The sequence below is a fragment of the Nomascus leucogenys genome, chromosome 22a, assembly GCF_006542625.1.
Source record: "Nomascus leucogenys isolate Asia chromosome 22a, Asia_NLE_v1, whole genome shotgun sequence".
Classification (NCBI taxonomy): Eukaryota; Metazoa; Chordata; class Mammalia; order Primates; family Hylobatidae; genus Nomascus; species Nomascus leucogenys.
Genome location: NC_044402.1, coordinates 15073676 through 15095048, shown reverse-complemented (window position 1 = coordinate 15095048; position 21373 = coordinate 15073676). Strand labels below are relative to the sequence as shown.

General features: G+C 45.1%; 1 protein-coding gene across 3 annotated transcripts in view; it reads right to left on the bottom strand.

Annotated features, from left to right (window-relative positions):
- The window catches only part of TTC7B (tetratricopeptide repeat domain 7B), a 276135-nt gene that overhangs the window by 173013 nt on the left and 81749 nt on the right, over positions 1 to 21373 (bottom strand). For all 3 annotated transcript variants that reach the window (XM_030802487.1, XM_030802485.1, XM_030802486.1), the window contains exon 5: positions 17917 to 18038. In XM_030802487.1, coding sequence (XP_030658347.1) covers positions 17917 to 18038 — 122 coding nt within the window. The remainder of the gene's footprint in view (positions 1 to 17916; positions 18039 to 21373) is intronic.

Below are 21373 nucleotides of genomic sequence, written 5' to 3'. Positions count from 1 at the left end.
ACCAAGATCCACCCATATGCTATGTATAAGAGATAGAGACACTTTAATTCAAAGACACAAATAGGTTGAAAACAAAAGCACAAAAAAATGTATTATGTAAACAGTAACCATAAGAGAAATAGTGTGGCTATATTAATATCAGGTAAGACAGACTTTAAATCAAGGAATATTACTAGACACAAGAGGCATCTATTAAAAACCTACAGCTAACATCATACTTAATGGTAAAAGACTGAATGCTTTCTAAGATCAGGAATACAATAAGGATGTCTGCTCTTGCCACTTTTATTCAACATTGTACTGGAGATTCTCGACAGTGCAATAAGGCAATAAATAGAAATAAAAGGGATCGAGATTGAACAGAAAGAAGTAAAATTGTTTATGTTCACAGATGACATGATCCTATAAGTAAAAATCCTAAGCAATCTATTACAAAATTATAAAAATTAATTCAAGAGATTAGTCAGTTTGCAGGATACATCCATATATAAAAATCAAAAGTTTTCAATAACAAAAAATAATTTGAAAATGAAATTAAGAAAGCAATTCACAATCACATGAAGTGAATGAAATACTTAGGAATGAATTTAACGGAAAATACAAAAGCTGAAAACTACAAAACATTTTTAAGAGAAATCAAAGAAGATCTAAATAAATGGAGAGGGGTTGGATTAGAAGATTTGCAACTGTGAATCTGGCAATTCCACCCAAATTGATCTAAAGATTCAGTACAATCTTTATCAAAATCCTGGCAGGCTTTTTTTTTTTTTTTTGACAGAAATTGGCAAGCTGATTCTAAATTTTATGGGGGAATATCAAAGCCTGAAAATAGCCAAAATAATTTTTAAAAAGAACAAAGTTGGAGGACTTATACTACCTAATTTCAAAACTTACTATAAAGCTACTATATTCAAGACAGTATGGTATTGGCTTAAAGACAGACATACAGATCAATGAAACAAAATAGAGACTCTAGAAACAAACCTTTATGTTTATGTTAAATTATTTTTTTACTCACGTGTCAATGCAATCCAATGTGAAAAGAACAGATTTTTCAACAACTAAATAAGGAGACAACAATCCAACTGAAAACAGGGCAAAAGTTTTGAACAGACATTTCACCACAGAGGAATACTAAGAATACTTTTTTTTGAGATGGAGTCTCATTCTGTCACCCAGGCTGGAGTACAGAAGAGTGATCTCGGCTCACTGCATCCTCCACCTCCCAGGTTCAAGCAATTCTTGTGCCTCAGCCTCCTGAGTAGCTAAGACTACAGCTGTGCACCACCATGCTCCGCTAATTTTTTCATTTTTAGTAAAGATGGGGTTTCACCATTTTGGCCAGGCTGGTCTTGAACTCCTGACCTCAGGTGATCTGCTCACCTCTGCCTCCCAAAGTGCATGGATTACAGGCCTGAGCCACTGCGCCCAGCAAGAATACTCAGAAGCACATGAAAATCTGCTGAACTTCATTAATCATTAGGAAAATGTAAATTAATTAAAATCACAGTGGGATATTACTGCAAACTTACTAGAATGGCTCTAATTCAAAAAACTGACAATGCCAAGAGTTAAAGAGAAAAAAAGCTGGAGCTCTCATACATTGCTGGCGGGAATGTAAAATGGTACCATTGGATGGTTTCCTAAAAAGTGAAATGTAATAATAATGACGACTCCACAATAAAAAGAAATGACCTGCTGATACATGCTACGATGGGAGTGAACCTCAACAACAGTATGCCAAGTGAAAGAAGTGAGACACAGGCCGGGCACGGTGGCTCATGCCTGTAATCCCAGCACTTTGGGAGGTGGAGGCAGGCAGATCACCTGAGGTCGGGAGTTCAAGACCAGCCTGACCAACGTGGAGAAACCTCGTCTCTACTAAAAACACAAAAAAATTAGCTGAGCGTGGTGGCACATGCCAATAATCCCAGCTACTTGGGAGGCTGAAGCAGGAGAATCGCTTGAATCTGGGAGGCGGAGGTTGCAGTGAGCTGAGATCACGCCATCGCACTCCAGCCTGGGCAACAAGAGCGAAACTCCATCTCAAAAAAAAAAAAAAAAAAAAAAAGTGAGACACAATCATCTACGTATTCTATGATTACATTTATGCAAAATTTCTAGAAAAGGCAAATCTATAGACACAGAGCCACAGAGCTAAGTGGTTGCCTGGGGCTGGCAGTAGGAATTGACTGGAACAGGCACAAGGAAGTTTTCAGGCTAAAGGGAATGTTCTGAAACTGAATTGTGAAGATGACTGCACAGCTGTATAAATTTTTTTTTTCTTTTTTTTGAGACAGTCTCACTCTTGTCGCCCAGGCTGGAGTGCAATGGCGCGATCTTGGCTCACTGCAAGCTCCACCTCCTGGGTTCAAGAGATTCTCCTGCTTCAGCCTTTCGAGTACTTGGAATTACAGGCACCTGCCACCAAGCCTGGCTAATTTTTGTATTTTTAGTAGAGACGGGGTTTCACCATGCTAGCCAGGCTGGTCTTGAACCCCTGACCTCAGGTGATCCACCCACCTCAGCCTCCTAAAGTGCTGAGATTACAGGTGTGAGCCACCATGCTCGGCCTGTATACATTTATTAAAAACAACCAAATTACATAATTATTATAGGCTTTTTAAATACATAAATTATACACAAACAAAGCTGCTTTAAAAAATACAGCAGCTTCCTTTATGACAATTCCTGGCTATCTCCCCCTCCCCGATTTTTACCTCTATTTTCTCATTCTTTCGTCTCTTACATCACTTCTTGATCAATTTTCACTCTGCTCTCAGCAGTTTCTCTTGTAGCAGGGCCCAGTCCCAGAAGACAGCCCTAGTGAGTCAGTTTCAAGTCATCAGAAGGGCCTGACTGCTCTGGCCCCTTAGACCTTGCTGGGCAAAAATCCTCTCATTTTCAGCTGCTAATCTCAAATTGGCCAGACAAGCTTCCCAGTAAATACTTGATGGCTATTTTAGGGTCTCCTGTTCCCAGGCCCATCAGATGCCCTGTTGCACACAAATGCAAATAATATGCCAGCTGTGAGGCTGTTGGTAGTGTGTCCCCATCAGCTGGTATGTTGGGGCTCATGAGGATACTCTGCCACCTCGTCTAGCTCTAAATGTTGTTCCTGGGCTTTGGGTCCGCTCTCTAGTTGCTCTGTCTTTTTTAACGTGGATATAGGATAAGACCCAAAACTACACTGCCACTGGTGCTTCCACCTTCTCAGATTTCTTAGCTGCCAATTCTTGCCTTTCTCTCTGTGGGAGCTGGCAAACCCTCTACTCTGTAGGGTTTGATTTATTCATTTATCAGACCCTTATATAGTACTTGCTATGTGTAATGATAATGTGTTCAAAGCACATTACAATTACTAACTCTCTAAATCAGCCTAATAATCCTATGAATCAGGTCCTATTATTATCCCCAGTTACAGATGAAGAAACCGAAACAGAGGGAAAGTGAAGGGACTTGCCGAGGTCACACTGCTGATCAATAGAAGATCAAGCATGTGAACTCAGGAGGAGGATCCAGAGTCAGTGCTGCACAACACTGCCTCTCACGAGCACGTAAAGTGTATCTGGCCTTGTAGATTCAGCACTCAACCATGACCCCCACCCCACCCACTTCTCCCAAGACCCCTGTCAGATGGTATGTTTTATCCCTCCTTCAAAGACAAAGTCCAAATGTTAATTCTTCTAAGAAACCTAATGAATTCACCCAAGTAGTTAACTATAATACTTCCGCCTTCCTCCTGTCCTTTCTCCTTCTCCCCCAGTACAGACCTTCATTATACTGCCTTTCACAGGGTGATATAATTATTTGTTGTGTTAAAGAAAAAATTATTCAATGAGACTTGTTAAGGCAGAGTAAGGAGGACTTTGTTCAGGACCATCACGATAAGCAGAGGGACCACTGCAACTGGGTCTTGCAGTGGGAGGGAGGGAGTGGCTAGACTCCAAGTACAGCCTAAACAGGTGAAGATTTATAGCCAAGAAGGAGGCTGGGGGTCAGTGAGTGGAAAATCACTAAGAGGAAACATGAGGAGTAGGAAAGATTCTGGCTAAACTGATCTAACAGGATTCTTGCTGAAGATGGGCCAGGGTGATCAGATAGCACCTGGGGGATGGTAGTGGCTGAGGAACCCAATCAGACACTGAGGATGATCAGGTATTAGAGAATGGGGGATTCTGGCTAAAATGACTTCACAGGTTCTTTTGCTAAAACTGGATTCTACATGGACGTATACAGATGGGCCTAGCAGAAGATTTCGAAGCATGACTAAAGTTTGGCCAAGCAAGGAATCTTTGTCTGTTGACATCCTTGTCTTTCCCATAGCTCAAAGAATGCTTTCTGTTCATCTTATATCCCCAGAGCTTACCCAGTAGAATCTCAATAAACATTCATAGAATTGAGCAGGCCACAGTTTTTTTTGTTTGTTTTTGTGTGTGTGTATGTGTGTTTAATTTACTAGCTCAAAATGTACTTGAAAGCAGCATAATTGCATCTTTTAAAAAGATCTGTAATTCAGGTTTTACTAAGCCTAGCTAATGAGTTTTTCTGGGTATTCTTCAGAAGAAATATAGCTTTAGATTCTTCCTGGTATTTTAACTGCTTATTTCCAGGATGCAGGGATCACTGCTTCTGTTGCTAATTTGCCAGGGAGATTCAGAGGAGAACCAGCTACCACAACCATCAGTCAGCCAGAACAGAGAGACAGAAGATGCAAATTATGCCAGGGGGAGGCAGAAGGAGGAAGAGCTAGCAGAAAAAAAGATACAGCGTGTCCACGCCAAACCTGGAGAACCATCACCAGAAGGCATTCATAAATAAAAAGTAAAAATTCAAAGCCAAAATACAGAGGAAGGTGGAAAAAACAAATGTCAATTAAGAAATAATCCGGCCTGGTGCGGTGGCTCACGCCTAATTCCAGCACTTTGGGAGGCCGAGGTGGGCAGATCACGAGGTCAGGACATCGAGACTATCCTGGCTAATGTGGTGAAACCCCGTCTCTACTAAAAATACAACAAAAATTAGCCGGGCGTGGTGGCGGGCGCCTGTAGTTCCAGCTACTCAGGAGGCTGAGGCAGGAGAATGGCGTGTACCCGGGAGGCGGAGCTTGCAGTGAGCTGAGATCTCGCCACTGCACCCCAGCCTGGGCGACAGAGTGAGACTCCATCTCAAAAAAAAAAAAAAAGGAAATAATCCTTGACTTTTCTAAACCAACCCTGTAATTTAATGCAGGAATTTGCTATGAGAACATACAATCATATTATAGATTTCCTTGTTGGTGGGTAGGTCTATGGCAGACATTGCCATACAAATATAAAGGTGGATACTTGTAGAAAAATTTATATCCCCTCTCATTTTCAATAGAAGGCTCTAGTGTATCCTAAGAAGAGTCACAAATTATCCCAAGATGTCTCAGTCATTTTCTGGGCTTTAGCTCAATCTCTCTGCAATTTTCTCTAACAGTTGACTAAAAATATCACTGCAAAAAAAGAATGGAGAGGAAAAGGATGATTTTTTTAAAACAGGTAGGAAATATCCCTTGAAAAGAGCTGGGTCCCCACCCCCAGCCCACCTTCGTGTAAAATACTAATGCATTTGACACCTAAACCCGGGAAGGGAAAAGGCAGGTAGGTGATTGAGCTTTTGCTCTGGGCCAGAGTCAGAACAGGGATGCGTGCTTCCCCCTCCTCTCCTTCCCATCCACCCTGCTTCCCCAACAGATACATGTGGACCCCCCTCTGTGATGCAGACTCACTAAATTACCAAGACAGCTCCCTACAGTCTGACAGGCTCAGAGAGGGTGAAACTTGGCTTCCTTCTTGACCAGACAGGATATGAATTCCTTTTTCCCCACACACATGTGTTATTTCAATGTTCTGCCCTTGAGGGGTGGCCTGCAGAGGCCACACTTAAACTCTCTTGTGGGCTTCTCTGTCCAGCTGCACCCCATGAGGTTGCAACTTGAAGAGCTACATATTTGAATTCTTAAAAAAGTTCAAGTCTGGGAGGCTGTGGGAGCAAATGTTCTCAACAACTAAACCAGGGAAGATGATAGCTCCCTTTCCTGCTACGGGAACTCTGGAATCCCATCCAGATGTGTGGGTTAGGCACCCTCCTCAGAAGGAGGCCTACAAGACCAAACTTCCACCAGGCTAGGATCTTCCCAGAAAAGACTCTGTCAGAGCCAGCTTGAGGAACTTAATAAAGCCACTGTTATTGTATTTCCCTCCAACCGCAAAGACAGGGTAGAAAGCAGAGGTCTCTATGATCTTTCCAGAAAACGTGTTATTTCTTGCTAAGGTCAAGGAAATTGTTTGATGCCTGGCACTCTCCATTCTCCTTTAACGGAATGAGCTCATATACAGGAAGACCTAGGTGGTCGTAGTGTATCTCCTGCTTTACCACAAAGAAACAAGAATAGGAGCCGTGAGTTCCATGAAGCCGGTCTGGGCTGTCCTATTCGGCCTTAGATCCCCAGCACCTAGCACAACGTGCACACGTTTTACATCAACTACTTTTACAGACAATATCCAACTCTCAGATAGACATCTACGAGCCACAGCCGTCTCAGCTGAAAATGAAAAGTGCATCCATTTATTCATTCATTCATGGATGCACAATTATACACCAGACACTGGGGCATACAGGTACAGATCTGTTCCCAAGCAAAATTGACCAAAATTCCTGCCCAAGTGGAACTTAGGTTCTACTGATGGGAGACAAGTGTAAACAAATTAAATAAGACAAAATACAAATGGGGGCAAAGGGTTAAATTCCTTCCCTCTTCTTTTGAGAATTTAACCTCAGGTTGGCCGGGCCCAGTGGCTTACGCCTGTAATTCCAGCACTTTGGGAGGTCCAGGTGGGCAGATCACTTGAGCCCAGGAGTTCAAGACCAGCCTGGGCAACGTGGTGAAACCCCATCTCTACAAAAAAAAAAAAAAAAAAATACAAAAATTACCTGGGCCTGCTGGCATGCACCTGTAGTCCCAGCTATTTGAGGATCACATGGGAGGATTGCTTAGCCCCGGGAGGTCAAGGCTGCAGTGAGCCGTGACTGCACCACTGCACTCCAGCCTGGGTGACAAAGCAAGACCCCGCCTCAAAACAAACAAACAAAAACAACAAAAATAACCTTAGGTTAACTTTCTAGTTTTGTTTCCCTAGAAAGCCTAAAAAGATAAAATGTCAATTATGTTACTAGGCAACACTTCCTATGATAAAAATGGCCCCTGATTGATAACTTGCAGCCAGACTGGGAGGAACTGTAAATATCTGATAGGAACATTGTGTCTTTGGACTTCCCTGAGTGTGCTGATTCTTACAACCTAGCGTATCCCTTGGAAGATCCTGAAGACGTGGGGCCTGAGATATTAAGCCAGGGCAGATGGCAAACCTACCCAATGTGAGTCTCATTCCCTAGCACCTGAGCTGTCACTTGAGGTGAAAAGGAACAGAGAAGCTCCTGGGTGGCCGTAGGAACTGCTGGGAGAACTCATGTGGAAAGAAGCCCCTGACCTTTCCCTGCTGGCAATTTTTGGTTCTATTCTGTATCTATCTAAGTAGATGGGTGTCAAGGGCAGCCTATGAAATTCTTGTGAGTTGGAATCTTTCACTAAACCTAAGAAGATCCCTGGTTTATAGTGTATTTGATGCCAGCTAAATGCTAAGTAGTAAAATAAAGCAGAGAATAAAGGATGAGTTGGCTGGACAAGGTGCCTTTGAGGATTCTTTTGGATCTAAACCAAGCTTGTTCAACCTGCAGCCCACATGTGGCCCAGGATGACTTTGAATGCTGCCCAACACAAATTCATAAACTTTCTTGAAACATTATGAGATTTATGCACAGATCTTTTTTTTTAAGCTCATCAGCTTACATTCATGTTAGTGTATTTTATGTGTGGCCCAAGACAATTCTTCTTCTAATGTGGCCCAGGGAAGCCAAAAGATTGGATACCCCTGACTGAACAATGAGATCACCACTCCCTTCACCCTGCCTCACCTTTGCCAGTTAGCTCCTACTTTCCAATTCATCTTCAGGTTTCTGCTCAGTCACTTCCTCAGGAAAACCTCCCATAACCACCAATTGTAGGTTAATTTCATTTTAAAATGGACTCTCAGAAATGGGTACCTTTCCTCCTCAATGCTATAACTATCTTAGGCTATAGTTATACATCCAAGAGTATAACGATCTGATTTCCCTCTGACAGCAAAAGCCTGTCTGGCTGCTCACCATTTTATCCCCAGCACCCAAAGAATGCCTGGCTCAGAGTGGAAGCTGATAAACACTGGTAGAACAAGTGAATGCCGTAACACATCATCTGAAACCAACAGCGGAGGGCAGTATCCCTCAGACCACATGGTGTGTTCCTGCAGTGTGTTCATTCACGATACTCCCAACCAGAGCACGAGCAAGAGCTGCTCTGAAAACACTGCCGTCTGATAAGGTCTTATATCAGCAATTCCCAGGGAATGAGTCTCCAGTTATGTCAAGAGGTACTGGGAGATGCTACAAAAATTAACTCTGACTTTTAGACACGAAATTATACAACCATCTTTCTAAAAGAAAAGCTGCAGGTGAAAAGCTAAGGTAAGAAAAGAAAATAGCATTATCTTCCCCTTTCCTAAAGGCATAGCCCACTGGTAATTTCCTTGTTTTTTCTTCTCCTGCTGGACTAGAAATTCCACAGGGACCATTTGCTGTCTCGATCCTAGTTCCTAACACGTAAATATTTGACAGATGAATAAATATGTGAATGGATAAACAAACAAGCAAGAAATCTATTCCTCCACTCCTGCTCCCATTAAAACTGAAAACCACTACCCAAGACAAATGCTAACCAGTTCATCTGTCGGAATTCCAGTCTCTTGGTGGTGATTAATGGAACTGTAGCCTGCCTTCCAAGAGGCAGCATATCACCGTTAAACCATGCAGGGAGGGGCCTTTGGGAGATACAATTAAATGCCAATCACTAACCTCCTCCCCGACTTTGGAAGCTTAGAATGACCCACCCCATTCTTCTGCTGAAACCAAGGAGAGATCAACACAAATACACCCATCTTGCTGAATGCTGAGGAAGCTTTCTGACGGCATCAGGTCTCTAACCCTCACTAAGTGCTAGCAATCGTAAAGTACACTGAAAGTAATTACCTGTCCCCATAATTCATCACCGAAAAGAGGGGTTTCGGAGTTTCATAATTAAAATCGTTAGAGATTCTTTTGTTTCCACACTAAGGTTTTGATGGCGTTAAGGGATGAGCAAGACCTAGCCCACATTTAAACAGAACAGATAAGATATGGCTGATGCTTTTTATTCATACATAATTACGTCTAGACTTGCTTTATTTTTTATTTTTTAATTATATGAGACCAATTGGAAGATGATAGACTAGCTTTTTAAGGTCCTTAATTTTCAAGTGTAATATATTGCTATGCTGCTCATGACTCCATTTTCAAGAAGGTACTGACAGGGCATGGTCAGTATGGCCCAACTGATGAGAGGACTGAACTGGAAGCCAGGAGCAGGAGGACAGGTCCCAGCTCTGCCCTAGTCAGCTGTGTGACCCTGAAGAAAATCATATTACCTTGCTAATCGACTGTTTCCCCAATGATATGTAAACCCCATAAAGCCAGCGACTGGGTCTGACTCATTCACTTAGAACAGTATTTGGCACTAGTAAGTAACCTAGTAAGGGTCTCCATCAATGTTTGTTGAATAATGAGTGAACAGGATTTCTCTGAATCTCATGTATCAAGAGAAGTGATGGAAACAAATGCTCTCTAACAGCTGTTGGAGCTTCCAGATTTTCTGAATAGAAACTGCACCATCAGTTCAACTATTACGAAGATCTCCCTTCAAAGTGAAATGACTCATATGAAGAGCGTGGAACAGCGATCTAGGTAAGTCAAGTCTTCCAGACATGTGAGTGCCCAGGCGACATGTGGCATCCCCAAGATGGCCTTAGCTGGCCAGGCTGCAGGAAGGCGCCCTATACCTCACGCTACTCCATCAACTTCCATTCTGAAGCTGTTAAAGCAGCTCTCACACAGACTCCCTCCCGGCTCTGTCCCTCTGGGCTCTGTCCCTCCTGGCTCTGTCCCTCCCAGCTCTGTCCCTCCCTCCATCACCCCCACCTTCCTAGTATGGTTCCTGCTGAGGTTAAAATGTAGCCTGTGGCCAAAAGCCAAGTAAAATGAACCTGATCCTACTGAAATAGGGGACGTGGCTCTGGTGGCACTAGATTCCTGGTGGCCAAATGAACTACCCTGTTCTTGGCACTTCCCAAAACCCCACCTTCCAGATCCAATGGCTTCTCCACACCTAGAGAATGAATTCCCTATTCCTTAGCCTGCTGTTTAATCTTCCACCATCATTCTGCCATCTGTCCTTCCAGCACGAACTCCATCTTAGAAAAGAAAATGGAAGGGGAAGAACATTTCTGGGAAGTGGCCTGTATACAGAGCTGCAATTCATCTTGTATCATCTGCTTCTCAACTTTCCCTGTCCAGCTTCTGCTCTTACCACTCCACCAAAATCTGCTCACGGTCACAGATGTCTTCCATGGTATCTAATCCAGGGGTCACAATTTGGTCTTCTTTATTAACATCTAAGCAGCATTCAGCACAGGTGACCACTTCCTCTTTCCTAGCACAGGTTTCCCCTTTTGGCTTTCACAAGGACACACCCTCACGATTTCCCTTCCACCTCTGGCAGTTCCTTCACAGGATCCTCCTCCTTTACTCAACTTCCAACTCTTGCAGGTCTTCAGGCCGAGTCCTGGGCTGTCTTCTCTCTTTACTCTCTGCGCCTTCACTGATCTCATCCAATGCTGTGGCCTTAAATATAATCAATATGCTGAAATTCCCCATTTATAACTCAAGTCAAACCCGTCTTCTGGTCATGTTGACACTTCTACTTAGACATCTCACAGGCATCTTAAACCTAACATGCCCAAAGGCAAATTCTTGATTTCTCCTTTTCCAGATCTGATCCTCTCCTTGTCTCCACCCATCTAACCAACTGTTCAAGGCTGAAACTGGGGAGTCATCTCTGGTTCCTCCATTTCCGTTACCCTCTGTCCCCCAAATCCAATCCACCAGCAGTCCTCACTCTAGTAGTTCTAACAGACATCTCAAATGCATCCACTTCTCTTGGTCTCTATACCCTTTGTTATCTCTAAGATACACATCTAATGTCTTCACCACCTAGTATCACCTACCCTTTGTCCTGGTGACTTGGGGACTTCTCTTTGGACAACCATCACTCTCCTACTATATGCTGCACAGTGGACCTTCCTTCTTCTGGGTAAGCCAGACTGAGAGAGTCTGTGACCCTCCTCCTTCCAATGCTTCTACTACACTGGACTCCTTTCTGATTCTTGAACACACCAAGCTCTTTCCTGGGTCAAGACCTCTGCACATTCTGCACCCTCTCCTTGGAACTCTCCTTCTCCTGTGCTTGACCTGGTTAGTTCCTTCTCACCCTTCAAGTCTTGGTCTCATCTCAATGTCACCTCCTCTGAAGACCTGGCCAGGCCACCCTATCTAAGCAGGGGCCTTCTGTTATCTGCTTTCACTGCACCTATTCACTTCCTAGCACGTATTCCAATTTGTAATTATATACGGCCAGTACTTACATATTATCTATCTCCCTCACTAGACTGTCTCCTCCCTGAGAGCCTGGACTATGTCTCTTATATTGACCAACATATACTAGTACTGAGCACAGTACTTGGTACTTAGCAGAACTCAACAAATACTCGTTGAATAACTGACCAAACCCACTGCATGCCGGGTCCCATGCTGAAAGTTTTATAGGAACATCCCGAGATGTCTACAGAAACCATCACTCCAGCCAGACTGGTCTCATACCCTGTAGAATACACACAATACCGAGTGCAGTTCTAACTCCATACTCTACCAACCACTGGAACGTCCCTCTGGTGCTTCCCCATCTGTAGGCATCTACACCATCTCAAGCCCACTTTTCCAAATCTTCACTCCCCTTTCCAAATCATATGGCCCTCCCAGCAGAGCAGCGCTCCTGTTTGCTTCTGTGGCAACCTGGACTTCCCCATTGATAACACATATGATTATCCTGAAATGGCTTATTTTAATTCCTAATTCTCCATGAGACTCAGTTCTCCATGAATTCTAGGAGGGCAGGGACTTTGTCTCTTCTCTTCACCACTCATCCCCACAACCTAACGTGGGCCCTGTGATATAGTTTGGATGTGTGTCTCTACCCAAATCTCATATTGAAATGTAATCCCCAATGTCGGAAATGGGGCCTGGTAGGGGATGACCAGACCGTAGGGGTGAATTCCTCAAGAATGGTTTAGCACCATCACCCTTGGTACTCCTCATGATAATGAGTGAGTTCTCATGAGATCTGTTCGTTTAAAAGTATGTGGCACCCTGCTTAGCCCTCGCTCTCTTGCTCCTGCTCTGGCCACGTGATGGCCCTGCTCCCCCTTTGCCTTCCGTCATGATTGCAAATTTCTTGGGGCCTCCCCATAAGCCAAGCAGATATCAGCATCATGCTTCCTGTAGAGCCTGTGGAACTGTAAGCCAATTAAACCTCTTTTCTTTATAAAATATCCAGTCTCAGGTATTTCTTTATAGCAATGAGAGAATGGGCTAACACAGCCCTGGCATGGATGGTACACAATGAATCCTCATTAACTGAATGAACAAATGATCCTACTCGAATGCATGAATAAATGGGCCTGGAAGCTTCAGCTCATTTAAAGTGATCACGTGTTCTTTCATTGTTTATTCCTTCATAGAACGATGTCATAACCTTTAAAGTTACTAATGTTTATGTCTTCACCTTTTTTCTTTTCTCTGCCATCTCCCAGATGACAAGGCCCATTTCCTTTTCATCTCTGTATCTCTTGAAGAGGGTTGCATACAAAAAAGTGGTGGTTATTAAATGCTTACAGGAAATGTGTGAATTCTCTTATGTTCACTGCAGTGGACTCATACTGTCAAAAGTAGTGTGCAGTTTTAAACGTGAACACTTGCTACCACTGCAAGAGGGAAGCTGACCTCCGGAAGGCCAGAATGCAAAGGCTAAGTTGCTCAAACACCAAGAGAGACAACTGCATCCAGCAAATCACACTCATGTCCTGGCGGGCGCCCTCGCCATGATCACCTCCCCACAATCACATGGGATGTGGGAGCCTGTCTGCTGCTGCTGCTGCTGCTGTATCTGAGACATAAGCCCACAAAGCACCCTCCTCAGCAGCCCATAGGACACAGAAGGGCCTCTTGGACTCCTTTTCCTGCCTTCTAAGTCTAGGTTACACTGAGAAGGGCTAAACAATTGCAAAGAGATTATATGGGAAGATTGCAAGCTTTTTAAAGTCGATGCATAGTGGTGATGAGTGGTCTATTTGTTTGATTATAAAAACAAGAGGTCCAAAAGCCCTTCCATACCACTTTATTCCCTGGCTTGGCTGCAAGTACCTGAGGGAAGCCCAGGGTCTGAACCAGCCCTGCCTGACTTCCTGCTTTCGGAGTCAAGGCCTCCCATGCAGCACTCGGTGATGTAACCTAGAAAATGGTACAACCCCATGGGTGCATCTCCCAGCTGACAGTCATTTGCCTTTTGCATCAATTTATCTCCACCCCACCTGAATTAAAATCAATTCAAAGCTAGTGAAAACACACTACAATCCGTTTTGCTTGCCCAGGACACCTGACACAGCTAACAAGAAGCAGGGTTACTTTAAATGTGCTTTGCTACCCTTTGTTTACAAAAGATGGGTAACTATTCCTAAAGCAACCTGCAGTAACTAATTGGCATCCCAGCTGGGCACACTGTCACATGCCTATAATCCCAACACTTTGGGAGGCCAAGGCAGGAGGATCACTTGAGCCCAGGAGTTCGAGGCTGCAGTGAGCTAGGATCGTACCACTGCATTACAGCCTGGGCCACAGAATAAGACCCTGACTCTACAAAGAGGTAAAAATCCAAAATTGATTGACATGCCCAAATCAAGCTTCTCTGCAATTCTGGCGGTAATGACTCAAGTAGGGAGTAACATTATCTTCTCAGAAGGCCGAGGGGAACCTGAGGGTGAAGCCATTTCTCTGCTGCTAGCTGGCCTGTGAAATGAATACCCAGTGCTACCGCAGTCAGACCAGTCAGTCCCACGTATTTTCTCTGAAAGTGATTAGAATGTTATCCAAGCTCATGGTTATGCATCTTGAGCAGCATTTCCTTAAGCCAGCAGCCACTGTAAAGAAATGCCCTGCCTCCAAGCCCTGGCAATTTCCGGCTCAGTCATCTGCTTCTCCACAAACTCCCACTTCAACCAGGATGTGACCTTAATCTGGTCCCACTTTCAGCTGGTAAGTCAGCCAGGCATCGTCACCATTGGAAGTCACAATTTACCTCCTGCTGTTTGCCTGACACCCCACGAGGTGCTTCCATGTGCATATTTTTATTTGCTCCTCACTACTGCTCTATGAGGTGACTGATATTCACCCTATTACACAGATAAAGAACCCGAGACCCAGAGGAAGAAAGGGCTGGTTCCAAACCCAGCACCCGAGCTGCCCTCGCACAAGCACTTGCTTTGGCGAGGCGACTTGGAGCCCTCGGAGGCGGCAATCCCGGCCCTCTGAGGCTACTGTTCTGCTTTCACCCTCTGCGGAGCCTCAACAAGATGTTTTTTCAGCCTTAACAGGCTTGTTGCTGCCACCCAGAGGGATAAGAGAAATAGATGTGAAATGTATCTGGGTACATTCCAAGTCGGACCACGCCCAGAGACTCGGGACTGGGAGGCGGAGGAAGTTAACGGCCTGGATGACAACTAGCTGTTCTCTCCTGCCTCATAAGGAAAGAGGGAGCCCAGGAAGAGAGGAACTAGGAAAGAAGGGAAGGAAAAGACGTGAAGGAGAAGAAAAAGAGGGGTGGGAGAGGGAAGAGGAGGAGCCAGAAAGGGAGGCCGGGAGAGGAGGGCGAGAAGAAAGAGATGCTTTGTGACGCGCTGCAGATGAGACACGAGGGAAAGCCTTAGGAGAAATCACCAAACCAACAGAGGCTGGGAACTGTCTGTGGGTGATGTCCTGTCCTGGGGGTCAAGTGCTCCCTCACAGAGGGAGGGTGATGGACAGTCAATCCCTCCCATCGACTCCCTCCACACCGTGCTACAGCACTTCCCACACAGTGGTACAGTGGTGAAAGGACTGGAGCCCAAGGAACTGTGTGACCTGCAGCAAGGCACATCCCCTGTGAGTCTAAATTTTTCTAAACAATAGAGGCAATACTGCTCACACTGCCCACTGCACACGGTGGAGCGGCAACACTGTGAGGACCAGTGACCGTAAAGGACAAAGGTTTAAGCCAAACTTAAAAGAAGCCATTGGATCTAACGCATCAGAAGGGGCCTAGGAACTGGTCCCTGCGTCAGGTTTTCTGAAAAAGATACCTAAGTCCACCAGTTCAGCAGTGACTTCTGGAAAAGATGGGAGAGTTCTAGAAGAATCAGATTCAAGACTATAATTCAGTGAGTCCTCAGGAACGACAACTAAAAAGCTAAGTATACATTTAAGTATATTTCTAAAGAAAAACATTGTGTTTCATCAATTCCATCTCTTATTGCCAAACTCTAGTGTATTTTCCTACTACTGAAAATCAGTCAATCCTGTGCATTATAGACTTCCAGATACACAGAAGAAAACTGCAGAAGAGCAAAAGGAGTGAGACAACTGGGAGCAAGTACCTCACAAGGAAGTGTGGGAAGCTGCTGATGCTTAGGGACAGCAGTTACCTCCATTCTGTCCCCGCTTGCTGTAGGCATCCACTGACAAATGAGCCCTGGCTGTGGCCCTTGGGCCCTGCGTAGCCCACTGGTATGGGTCAAGCAGCCCTGACAACACTTGGCATCTTCAAAACCTCCCAGTGTTTTTTCTCCTTGGGGTACATTCTGTGGCCCCCAAACTGGCCCTCACCTCCACCTCCTAAAAGTAATTCCTCACTACTGTTGCACCATCCCAGCCTTGAGCTGGTTGCACCAGCAGGGACTGCAGCTAGCAGGGACCTTTGAGAGCACCTGGCCCAGGGCTGGGAGTGGTGGCTCACGCGTGTAATCCTAACACTTAGGGAGGCCAAGGCAGGCAGATCCCTTGAGCTCAGGAGTTTAAGACCAGCCTGGGCAACACAGCAAGACCCTGTCCCCCAAAAAAAATTTTAAAAAAGAGTGAGAGTACCTGGCCCAATCCCATCACTGGTCTTTAGAGCCCAGAGAGAACAGCAAGAGGACAAGAAAACAGAAAAAGCTTCAAAGTTAAGCAGTCCCTTAAGGCTACATCAATAGGCATTTCCTTGAACTCGAGTAAAGTAAAATAAAATGAGAAATGAGTCAGTAAGCAATCCATGGCACGTAATCCATCACCTAGTGCAAACCTCTCATTATTTCTTAGTGGATTCCAGTGGGCAGCCAGTGTCTCAGGGCCCAGTAGTCTTCCTTTCTCCCCAAGGAACAGGCTTCAAAGATGAAAATACACTATCCAACCCACTCTTATTAATCTCACACAAAACATTTTCAACTGAATGTATGGGTATGGCACCCCTGGGACCCCCAGGGGGATTAACTCCCAGGTCTGGACCTCCATATTAACACATACAGACACAGGCTAGAGAGAAGGAGGGCAAGGGCCAGGAGCTCCTCTGCGATGACCACCATTTATCATGAAAAGGGAAAAGAAACATCACTAGAAAAATATTCCATGTTCCCTCCCTTCTCATTCTATTTATAACAACAAAGAAAACAGAAGTTCATCTTAGCTTAGGGGACGTGCGCCATTGCTCAAATGATCTCAGTCAGTGGTAGATGAGATCGAATGCAAGAGCATCTTTGTGCCAAGGCCATTGAGCTGCTGCAAACCTTGGGGTGTGTGTCATGGCCTTTCGTGGGTCATGTGGCGCTCAGCCAGAGGCCTCTGGACCAAAGCAGGCCTTCTCTCACAAGCCGTTTAATAGGACTTGAAAAATAGGCATTTATTTTCAACTAATGGGAGATGGATGCACGCGGCTCTGGGCCACCAGGCAGATGAAATCCCAATTTCATGAGCTACACCCCAAGGTTTGAAGCTCTTAAAAATGAAGAGGGAGCAACTCCATTGTTCATTTTTCCAGAGGCTGGGGCTTGGGTCCCCTCTGCCATTCAAAGCACTACTGGACTACTCTAGAGGAGGGGAACGGGCCTCTAGGGGCCTCCCATGCAAAGCCTACGGGGGTGCTACAGAGGAACCAGATACCTACTGTTGGTCTTCATGCACATCTATCCTGCAGCACAATGTCAAAACAAGGGATAACTGAAGAGATTTGGAACAGAATCAGCACATTTCTCACAAGAGCAACACAAAAAGGAAAACAAACATCAAATGCATTCGAGAGCTGTCCCTCCCATTCATGTCCTTCAACCCTTCTTAAAAGCCTTTTCAAAGCCACACTCACTTTCATAAAAACTGGCTGAGATTTGGCAAATCCAATTCCCTGAATGATCAGCCACTGAAAGGGCGATGCTCCTGTGTGCCGGGATTTCCAATTCATTAACTTTTTCCTTAACAAATGGGGAGGCCGGTGCAGAGCCATTCATGGAGGGAGGGCATGGGAAGGCGTGGCTCCCATCAGGCCCACCCCACTGGTCTTGGGGCTGTGTACTTGTGACTCGGGTTCCCTCCCTCCCTTCTCCCACCTTCACATCTCATGGGAAAGCAAGAGAGCCAGGTAGAGAAGAGACAAAAACAGCCAATGTTCATTCTTTAAAAAAAAAAAAAAAAGTTCCAATGGTAGTTCATATTTAAAATTCCTTTATTATAATAACTAAACTGGAGACAGCATTGTAAGGCTTTCTACTTTCCTTCTTTAGGAAGTGGATTTAAAAAATGAAGAAGGCTTACCCATTTTTGAAATAGAGGACATGGGCTCTCTGAAGTCCTGTTTCTAGGAAAAAACCTAGTTCTTGATCGTGGGGAGCAGGGCCAGGCTTAGGGCTTCTGTTTTGAATATTAGAAAGTATTACCTAGAAGGGGAGAAAATTGGAAAACTAATCAGATGCACATCCAAGCCTACTTCCTTCAAACCCTATCTCTAAATGCACTGCTCGACCTAAAAATCCAACTTCCTCAGGCAAATATCAGTGCAGAGCCACAGGTGTAGAAGTGCAAGCATTAGAAAAGCAGGGAGAATGGTTCTACTAGACAGGAAGCAACCAGCAACCCAGGGGCACACAGGGCCCTCTTGGTACCGAGAGCTGAGGAGTCGGGGGTGCTGATGAGCAGGTGGTGCCGTAAGAAGCACTAGAGGCAGAGAGGCCCTGCTGAATGCCAGGATACTGACAGGAAGGCTGAGGGACAGAGAAGCGGGTCCTAGCAAAGGGCGGAAATAGTTGTGATCCGCCAATGGCCAAGGTCACGCACAGGCAGACTGCAGCTGTAGCCCTGCATGAGCTTGATGAGCTCCAAGATGGGCTGATGAGTGCTATGATCCTCACTAGCCCTGGAATCAACCAGAAAAAGGCAGACTCCCCAGGCTCCAGAGCTGAGGGACATTGCAGCCTTGCAACCTGGTGAGGTTGGGCTGCGTGGCAGTCCTCTATTCTCAAGGGGAGAGCTGAGCAAAACACCCTCTCTCCCCAAACTTGACTTCTTAGCTTGTCAACAGATAATGGGGTTTTTAAAGGTTTAATTTTTTAGCCCTGCATGAAGGACTGCCAACTAATCAGGAGGAAGACTTGCAAGTTGGGTTGGGTATACTGAAGCGTAAACATGTAGCTGCTACTCTTTTTTTTTTTTTTTGAGACAGAGTGTCGCTCTGTCGCCCAGGCTGGAGTGCAGTGGCACGATCTTAGCTCACTGCAAGCCCCGCCTCCCGGGTTCACGCCATTCTCCTGCCTCAGCCTCCCAAGTAGCTGGGACTACAGGTGCCTGCCACCACGCCCGGCTAATTTTTGTTGTATTTTTAGTAGAGACGGGGTTTCACCATGTTAGCCAGGGTGGTCTCAATCTCCTGACCTCATGATCTGCCTGCCTTGGCCTCCCAAAGTGCTGGGATTACAAGCGTGAGCCACTGTGCCCGGCCTGCTGCTACCCTCTTTAAACTCACAAGTCAAAGCATTTCTCAGAGGAAAGCCTACTTGTGGCTCATGTAAAAACCAATGTTCTCCAAACATGCTGTCCACATTTGCTGAAAGTCAGCAGCTCTTCAAAAGACCCAGTTGTTTGCCAAACCCCAAACATCCTAGAGGTCTTGAAACCTTAGTCTCCAAACAGAGTGGAAGTAATTACTAGTTCCCTAACCCGCAAGCTTTGGGGAAAAGAAAGGTAGAAGATACATGATAAACAAGACATTGAGGAATGAAATCCAGGTGGGCAACCCTTGCATGTGAACCGGATCCCAGCATCTTATAGAAATTGCCCAGCTCCGTCCTAACTTAGCCCTCAGCTCTGCACCCCCAACTCTCCAGGAGTCCCTCCTCTCTGGGAACCTCATTTCCACCCACTACAGGCTCCTCCTCCACTCATCCATCAAGTGCCAGAGATGCACACGGCGCCATCGGAGCCACACTCTTTTCTCTCTTAGGTCTCTTGAGATGACCGCATCCATCCCTAAGAGCTTCAAAATCATCAGTATGCTGCCAACGCCCAAGTTTATAGCTGTAGTCAAGACTTTCTCTGTGAATTTCAGACTCACAAATCCAACTGCTGCACTTGGAGGTCCAGCATGGAAACTTTTAAAAATCATCCTTCATTTGCTTTTCAGCAGAGTTTTAATTTTGACATGCCATGATTATTTTAAAGCAAAAAATTCAGTACAGCACAAAAAAGAAAATAAAAAAATCACCTCACAATTCCATCACACAAAAATAACCACCGTTAACATTTATTGAACGACAATCCAGATATCTTTGTGGACACATGTATCAAGCAGAGAAAGATAAAAATCATTTTACAAAAAAAAATGAGATCATGTTATATATGCTAGTTTTAAATTTAAACCATTATATTTAATTTAGTTAAATTTAACAGAAGGAACTAAAGTGTAACCAAAGTTACACTTTAGAAAGTTTGTCCCTCCTAATTATTTCTCAACTATGTCTGTGACTATCCATTTCTACTACCATTACCTCATCTGAGCTGCCAGGACTTCCTGTTAGATTTCTGTAACAGCCTCCTGAATGGAGTCTCCACGTCCTCTCTTGCTCCCTATTTCCCTCACTCTCTATAAGCAGCCTGAATAATTCCTGTCACCCAAGCTGGAGGGCAGTGGCATGAGCATGGCTCCCTGCAGCCTCAAACTCCCAGGCTCAAACGATCCTCCCACCTCAGCCTCCCAAGTAGCTGGGACTACAGGTGTGTGCCACCATACTCGGCTAATTTTTGTATTTTTTGTAGAGATGAGGTTTCACAATGCTGCCCAGGCTGGTCTTGAACTCCTGAGCTCAAGCAATCCAACTGCCTGCCAAAGTGCTGGGATTACAGGCATGAGCCACTGTGCCTGGCTCCTGAAAAATTTTTCATAATCCAATCTGGATTATGTTGCTCCTAGGCTCTTTTTCCTCTTTCTCATCTCTCAGATATCAGCTTGCTTCTGTTTCTTGCTTCCTCCGAAGGGCCTTTTCTAACAATCAGCATAAAGGAAGTCTGCCCTGTTCGCCTGCCCACAGCATCCTTTCCTATTCCTTCATTGCATTTGGCATTGTTATTTCTTCACTTGATTTCTGGCTGTCTCTCTCCACTGTGCTACAAATTCCACAAAGTCAGAGGCCACGCCTATCTTACTTACCCAGTGTCTACTGCAGTGTCTAGCACAGGATAAGCATTCAATATACATAGTAAACGAATAAACTTTCAAGGCCAATCATAAATGCAGAGAAAAGCCAACAGGAAAATAACCCACTGTGTCTTAGGCACCATGTGGGTACATGGCTATCTCATGTATTCCTCCACAAAAACCCACCGAGATACACACCATTGTCCTCTCTTTACCAGAGGGGAAGCGGAGACTGCTCCGCCCAGTGAGGTGCCCGAATCATGTGGCTTGAGAGCGGTGGAGCTGGTGCAGAAACCCAGGTCCCCCTGACTCCACAGCCCGGCTCCTTCCCCTTCATCTGTGTCTGCTTGCAGAACAAAGTCCAAAACACAAGGGCAGCCAGGAGGTGGCTTAAGGTTATAAATGGGAAGAATGGGAAAGACGCAAGAGAAGCCTCGGAGGGACTAGCATAGCTCAGGGCTTACCCTGAAGTCTAAGCATCTTGAACTTAATCCCTTCCTCACAAAGAGCCTCCAACACATGGGCCTGGGCAGAAGCATTGTTTGGCAGTGCTGAAGCCACCACTTGTTCTGTGGATAAACACTT